The following is a 7,791-nucleotide window of genomic DNA, read 5'->3' as shown; positions in this document are numbered from 1 at the left end:
AGGCCATCCTGGGGGAACTCAAAGTGGCCGGAATGACGGCCAATCCAAAAAAATGTAAACTGGCAGGAAAAGAGACCAAGTATCTGGGGTTTTGTGCGGGCCAGGGAACTATCCGACCCCTCAAAGACAAAGTAGAGGCGATACGCTGTTTTCAGGAGCTGTGCAACTGTCATCAACTCTGGTCCTTCCTGGGGCTCATTAATTACTATTGAAGATTTATACCGCACTTTGCGGAGCTTGCCACAGCCCTTACAGATGCAGTGCAAGGAAGGGCATCAAGGGCTGTACAACGGATGGCCGAAATGACAAAAAGCTTCAAGAATCTGAAGGAGTCCATGTGTCAAGATGTAGTAGTGCATACCTCAGACTTCTGCCCCTTTTATCTTACAGGGGGGCGGCCCTGCTACAATGATGCGGGGAAGACAACTGCCTGGTTGCATTTGCCAGCCCTAAACTTAACTTTAGGAGAAGCCAGGTATGCTACAATAGAAAAGGAGTGCTTAGCCATACGCTGGACAGTGAAGTATTTCAAATACTATCTGATGGGCCGGGAGTTCCTGGTGGTAACAGATCATGCCCCACTTCAGTGGCTAACCAAAACCTATATAGAGAACACCCACATAACCTGCTGGGCACTTGCTCTGCAACCTTTTAAGTTCATGGTGGTGCATTGCCCTGGTAAAGATAACCTTGTGGTGGATTTCCTCTCCAGATACATCAGTCTGGATGAGCCAGCTGAGGAGGCGCGCCAAGCACACCAGAAGCAACATTGGACAACTTGGGGTGCATGGCAAGATACCAAGATGCCACAAAGCAACTTAAGGGGGGAGGTCTTGCAATGTTTCTTTTAATATACTATTCTGCCTTGTATTTAGCAGCTTGCTAGGCCACAGGTTATAGCCTTTTCTTCAGCTGCAAATCCAATCCAAGATCCAAATACTGTCACCCTAACAAATAGTGCATGTGGTCAGTCTTCTTTCTTCTGCTCTTTTTGTGGCTCAATTTGGAGCAGCCTGTTTTTCCTCTGATTTTGAAAGAGAAATATTCGTTTTAAACATATGTATGTTTATATTAATCGACTAACTGGTCCTGTTTAAGGAAATACATCTTGCAGTATTAGTTCTCTTACTGCCTTGTTTAATAGCTCATTTTTATAGCCTCAAATATTGCTGTGTACTAAATATTGCAGTAACATGCTGATTTCCATTTGAATCTGATTTACTGTAATTATAACCTCCCTCTAAGCATAGGCTTCTTACAGATTTCATTTACATTTCTAGTCTAATATCTTGCTTTGATGTATGGTAGAGGGTAAGGCTTTCCTGTCCAAGTGCTTTGCACCTGCAGTGAGTAACCAAATGTGGAATGAATAAAATATTTTGAATGACTGGTGTTCAGAGAGATCAAAAAAATATGGAGGGGGAAGTTTCTTTTTCCTTTGCTCAAGGTATTAAAAATAACATGTCTAAAAATAAAAGACAGTGGTGCCATTCAGGCCAGTGGGTTTTGGAGGCACCAACGCTAATGCTTCCCATACAGGTGGAATATTTAAAAGCTTAAAGCATGAAACCTCTGGGAAGGTGAACAGAAACTTGTTTCTGGAATTTCAGTCCCTCTCAGTACAGGGAAGAGCACAGACAAGCGAATGCATGTGTTACTTGGAACCCTTGAAATCACGTTCTCTTAAACTTTCATTCCCCATACTTGAATAGTTACATACCATGACAGTCTTGAGTGGACAGAGCAAGACATGGACGTATTTTGACAGACAATACCATATATCCCTGTTCTGGTAATTCAGAAATAACCATTCCCCTGAACTTTCCTCTACTAAATATTTTCCTTACTAATTTTAAATCTCTCTGGTTGGGGAGGGAAGTCCCTCCACACCTTCCTCGGATTTGTTCCAGCACAAAGGTTCTTACATTCTTCCATAGCATAAATTATATGTAAATAGCCCTTCATGGAACCTTTTTCCTTTTAAAATTGTGATTGTTTGGGTCATCCTTCCTCCAGCTACTGGTGGACAACTTTTGGCAGCTTCAGCAATTGCTTACATGGAAACTATTGACAGTGCCCTCATCCCGCTGGTTTACTTGTGGCAGATTAGGGTGTTCTTGATGTTTCTGAGTAATGTACCTGGTAGTTGCGGGACAGGGTTTTTTGTATAGTTTTAAGATTAGATTAGACAAACACTTGTATAGGATAGTTTAAATGGGGGTGATCCTGCCTTGAGCATGTGTTGGACCCCCAAGGTCCCCTCTAGCCCTAATTTTCTATGATTATATTTGTAAATGTTAGAAAATAATTTGGATATTTTGTTTTGGCTTTTGCTTTTAATAGAATTTAGCAGGTGAAAACGGGGAGAAGAGCTGGCACAACATGATCAGCTAATACAACAAGGACCATCAAACCACAGTTTGAAAACTGCTGGTCACATTTGACCAGAGGAAATACTTACTAGGAAGGAAGATATACTAGAGCCTCCATATTCTATTTATATCAGATTTGACTCCAGGGTACTGTGGTGTAGATTTATTATTCCTAATATGAAAGATGTAAAACACAGATTGATAATGGTTCTGAAGTGGTTACTGTTGGTTGTGTATTATTGAATGGTTGTTTCCCGCACAGGGTTTAGTGTCTTTTGGGAAAGATGGATGAATAGTATGCCTGAAGTGGCTGATGATACCTGGGTGTCAGAACTCTTGGATTCTATTTCTGCCTTTGCTGTTCAGTTATTGGACTAAGTAATAACCTTTTGCATGACTGTGTTTACCTATAAAATGGGGCAATATCTCTATCCACAGTTGCATAATTTACTTACCATTTAAAGGTGTTGAGAATTAGTTAATGTTTGTAGGTTACTCTGAGATATCTGGATGAAAGTTGATATAAGTGCAAGGTGTAATTAATAAATGTTTACCTAGCCCCTCATTCCGCTAGCCTTATCCTTAATGAGAATTTACTTTCTCTGCAGCTAGTCCCCTAGACTTGGGGTGGGGAGGAGGAGGACATACACTATTTGCAGAGTAAGACAGTATACAGCAACTCATTAAGGGTGTCAGAATGGGTTTTGAATATTTATATGGCCTCTTTATCAGTATAAACTTTGTCTGAAAGCTTGTATTGTGTTTGGTAAAGTTTCATTAATCTGTTAGATTTGTAATATCTCCAAGTTGTGTCACTCTTTTCTTGTTCTGCAAAGTGTTGTGAAGTTGTGAGACTCTCCCCAAGATTTTGAAAGTATCCTAAGGGAACCCACATTTCATTGAATTAAATGATTTTTTTAAAAGTAGGATTTTGGTGCTGGAGTTCTTTAGCCAACTTTGAAAATTTCTATAATTTTTCATAGAGCTACTGTAATGAATCAGAATTCCGTGCTTTCTTTTTACATTGTAGAGAAACATGGGCAATTTCAAAGGCCATGCCCTCCCTGGGAGCTTTTTCCTCCTCTTTGGCTTGTGGTGGTCAGTGAAGTACCCACTAAAGTACGTATGCCGAAAGAACAAGAATGCTTGCTACCTTGGTACCAGGGCAGGATTTCAGCGCTTGGAATTTATTGAGGGGATCATCAAAGCAGTGTTTGCCCTGATTGGTAAGTTAGACTGTGGTTCTAAAGAAACCAAACAAAGCAAAGGCCACTTTTATTAGTATTTTGATTTTTAAAAAGTCCTATTCACTGTCAGATTTAATACAATTCTAGTGATTGTTTAAATAGTTCATTAATGATTAATGCTGCAATATTGTAACAAGTTTCCCTCTCTTTTTATCAAATCAAGACTGGATTCCATTCTGAAAGTCATGCTTTAGCCCTGGGGTGGGCAATTATTTCAGCTGGAGGGCCACTTGACAAGTTTTGGTGATCTGTCAAGGGCTGCAAGGGGAGCCCTGTCCCTTAACAGGTGCCCTGCCCCTTGGCCACCATCTTGGGACTAGAAGTCCCACCCCCTAACTCCTGACCTTGCCGCCAGACCTAGCCCTGGAAGTATTCCATTTGGGAAGTGGGGGTTGTCATGCTGGAACTGGAAAAGAAACAAACAAATTATATACTAAAAGTCAAGCATCCACAATAACATATTTTAATTTAATTTTTTTTTAAATGTCCTGATTTTTATGTGTTTGCATTGTGTGTTTAGAGCATAATAGCTCAAAATGAAGTCTTACCCCCAGCATCCCCCCAGTATACAAGAGTATGGGTGGGTGGGCATGGGGTTTGTGAGGGACTCCTTGTGTGTGTGGGGTGGAGCAGTGAGCAGGGCTTCCCCCAGAGGCATGTGGGTGTGTCTGTGGGGGTCATGGGGAGTTATGGAGGAGTGTGGGGGAGGGTGTGGGTAGGTGCAGTGTTTGTGAGGTGTATGATTGTGTGTGAGGGAGGGTGTGGTTGTAGGGTTTGCAGGGGAGGGTTTGTGGATATGGTGGGGTGTGCTTGGGAGCCCCCTGCATGCGTGCTCCCCTGAGTGCCTCCCATGCAGTACTAGCGCTACAGCCCTGACCTGGCCCACCCCGTGCCTACCCTGGACTTGTCCGCTCATGCTAAACAGTGGCAGCAGTAATGCTTGCCGGGCGGAAATTGTTGCTCAGCATGGATGGAAAAGTGGCTTCTCCCCCATGCTCCTGCCTGGTGCTTCTTGCTGCAGCTGTCTCTGGAGCCCATGCTGGGCTGCCCTGCGGCTCTGCTGCTGTCACCGCAGCTTCCATGCTGCCCCACAGGGCAGTGGTTGCAGTGCAGAGGGGCCACAGTCGCCCCAGCCCTGCTGCATACCTAGGGGGTGGCAGGATGCGCCATGGCCGGACAGTGCCTGGGCCAAGCAGGACCAAGGGACCCGCTGGACAAAGCCCCTCCGTGGGCTGAATGCAGCCTGTGGGCTGTATTTTGTCCACTTCCAGGGCCAGCCTGTCCTATCCTGTGGAATCTGCGGCCACAGGGGGCCCTGCAGCCAAGGGGCTGTGCCCTGCTCGCGCCTCGCTGCCTGTGCCATGTTTAAAGGGCTTGATGCAGGAAGGGAGCCCCTTTCTGGCTGAGCAGGGGGAGGAGTTCCTGGCTCCACTCCCACCCTGGCCCTGGGGCTGGAACCCAGGCAGCCCCAGCATGTGCTGCATCTATGCTGTGCCCCTGGCAGTGCAGCCCACATGCACACAGCCCGGCCCTGACTATTTTACTTCAGTGAGTTTATACTGTGATTAATCACAGTTTTGATTTTTTTGGTGGATTGGGGGCCCCAAAACTATCTTGCAGGGAGCCCCCCAAAAATTGTGGGTTTGCCCTATCCCTTCCTGTTTTGGCCAAACAAGTTATTGGGCTTGGTACAGATATAATTGGAGAATATCACATTATCATTGATCAAGTGATCACAAGAACTCAGATCAAGTGATCTAATGATTCTTCTGACCTTAAAGTCCATGAGTCTTAAGAATAACTGGAGCTACCATTAGCCTTTCCATAGCATAGGTACAATTGTAGCATGGTTTCTGTCTAATGCACATTCGCATAATTCCAAAGCCACTTTAAGAAGCTCATGCTTTGACACACATAGGATCAGCTGGAACAGTTGTATGCCAGCTTGGAGGCTGGGATATGGATTTAGGGCAAATGTGAGGTCATTTGACCTCTGATATGCAAAGTGGCAACTGCAGACAGGTTGGGCAGTGCTTACTTTCAGTCCAGTGCTGTAAAATGATACTGGTATTCATGTCCCCAGTTAATTATAATTATGTGAAGGTAGAATGCCCTCTGACTGATGTGTGAAAATGTTCACCCTTTACAAAAGAGCCAGACCTCTGAGCTGTGGAAGTGCTGCCAGAGATTGCCATTTTGCATTCCATGATGGAATGGCTTAGATTCAAACCAAAATGAAAGCCAGACAGATGACTTGGTGAACTAAGTATCATTCCCCTGCTCAAAACCTATCACTCTCATTTAGCCCAGGAACTTTTTCTTCCTGAAGGAGGGCAGAATGACTGTTGAACTGTTTACTGTATGCGGGTCTCAAAACTGAAGTCTTAAGATAGGGCTGTAATGGTAATTAACCATCTCCAAAAAAACCAAACCATCATAAACCTCTATTCTCAAACTCTCCTGGGATCTTTAATAATTATGTACAGCAGAGGCAGCAGCCCCTTTTAAAATTGTATTGGAGACATTCCTTCCCATGTAATTAATTATATAGTGACAGGGGCCAATATATGCCCTACAGAGGGATGAAACGCTAAATTGTCTTGTTGTCATTTAACTTTGTGGTTCTAATGAGCTTATTATTAAACTAATTTTAACCCCCTGAAGAAGATTGCCAGAGATTTAGCTGGATTATCAGCAAGGCTAATTGTTTGAAAGGCAACCTAACCTGCTGATTTGTATTTTTACTGGCTGCAAATTACCAGTGATATAGCATAATTAGGATGCTGTTGCATTTGTCTCTATTGTATGGCTGAAGACTTAAAATTTAATCTGTACTTTTGAACAGATAGCAGCTCTTCCCCTGTTATTTCATATGCAGGTATGATTGCTGAGCAGTTTGTTCCTGATGGACCTCATTTGAAGTTGTATAATTATGAAGAAAACCACTGGGATCACTTGATGAACTGGCAGCATGCCACCATGTATCTATTCTATTGCATCTCAGGGCTGGTTGATATTGTAGCTCATGGAACAAATGCATTGCCAGTGGCTATGGATAGGATGATGCTTTCATTAGCTGTTTTTGTGGAAGGTGAGTTTGCCTATCTATTCAGAGATTTTTCCGGGGAACTTCAGAGAAAACAAGGAACGACCACATGTTTTAGAATAAATAGCAATCCTTTGGGCTGTGATTATTAAAGTGACCTAAAGGAATTAAGTGTCCAATTTCAATGGGACCTAGGTCCTTAACTGCCATAGGTGCTTTTCAAAATTTCAACCTTAACCCTCCTAGATTGATATTTTCTAAGGGTATGTGAGAAGTTCAGAGGCATGATTGTAGCTCATGGGGTGGAAATATATGTTGCCTTTGTGCTGCCATAAAAATGTTTTATGGGGCACAGCGTGAAAGCCAACAGATGTCTGTGCCTTCTGTCATGCCACAAATATTCAAATTGCTGGCTGCAACAGAAGGTAGTATTAAATTGGGCCACTCTATTGCGGTTAATGTCTGTTTGCTTATGGCAGAAGAGCTCAGGTAGCATGAAACTACCCAGGCTTTCCAGCATCCCCCAGGGCAGGGTCTCTTTGGGCTTGAGTGCCCCATCCTGCACACCCAGACTATTCCTGGATTTTCCCCCTCAAGCTTTGGGAGTGCCTGCCTCTGTTTTCCAGCTTACCCAGGCATGTCTCTCCAGGGATGCATCTGGGTAAGCATGGGAAGTTAGGACTTCAGGTGTGTTTCTGGAAGCGGGGGTCCACTGCCTGGAGACGCACACTCTGTGCAGTTTATAGGGAAATGCCTGCAAGTGTCGGGGGGAGAGCGGGGGATAGGAGAAACTCCCGTAGTGGGGTTCCTCCTCCATGTTTGCAGTCCATGCTCCACACTGCTGCCAGAAACATGTGCTGGACATGTTTGCAGATATGTTCACAGTGGATTCCTTGCTCCTCCATATGAGGGGAGCCCATTTGCAAGCAGGGGTTTTTCCCAAGTTGGTGTGTGGCAGCCGGGGGCACCTATAGACATCCTTGAAGCATGATCACCTGCATTGCAACATATAGTGCAGTTCATAGAATCATAGAAGTAGGGTTGGAAGGGACCTTGTAGATCCTAAAGTCCGACCCCCCGCCTGGGCGAGAGAAAAGACTGGACTCAAATGAGTCCAGCCAGGTAG

At 44.2% G+C, this 7,791-nt stretch overlaps 1 protein-coding gene across 2 annotated transcripts in view; it reads left to right on the top strand.

The window, feature by feature from the left end:
• The window catches only part of TMEM45A (transmembrane protein 45A), a 38,950-nt gene that overhangs the window by 21,960 nt on the left and 9,199 nt on the right, over positions 1 to 7,791 (top strand). The window contains exons 1-3 of one of the 2 annotated variants that reach the window (XM_019523737.1): positions 2,357 to 2,519; positions 3,403 to 3,598; positions 6,498 to 6,710. In XM_019523737.1, the coding sequence (XP_019379282.1) occupies positions 3,409 to 3,598; positions 6,498 to 6,710 (403 nt within the window). In that variant the 5' untranslated portion in view covers positions 2,357 to 2,519; positions 3,403 to 3,408. Of the gene's footprint in view, positions 1 to 2,356; positions 2,520 to 3,402; positions 3,599 to 6,497; positions 6,711 to 7,791 lie in introns of those variants that run through there. The other variant, XM_019523736.1, reaches the window with a different exon arrangement.

Source organism: Gavialis gangeticus, unplaced genomic scaffold, assembly GCF_001723915.1.
Source record: "Gavialis gangeticus isolate Ggan-Ray unplaced genomic scaffold, GavGan_comp1, whole genome shotgun sequence".
Classification (NCBI taxonomy): domain Eukaryota; kingdom Metazoa; phylum Chordata; order Crocodylia; family Gavialidae; genus Gavialis; species Gavialis gangeticus.
Note: the sequence above shows the minus strand (reverse complement) of the source record. Positions and strands in the feature narration are given on the sequence as shown.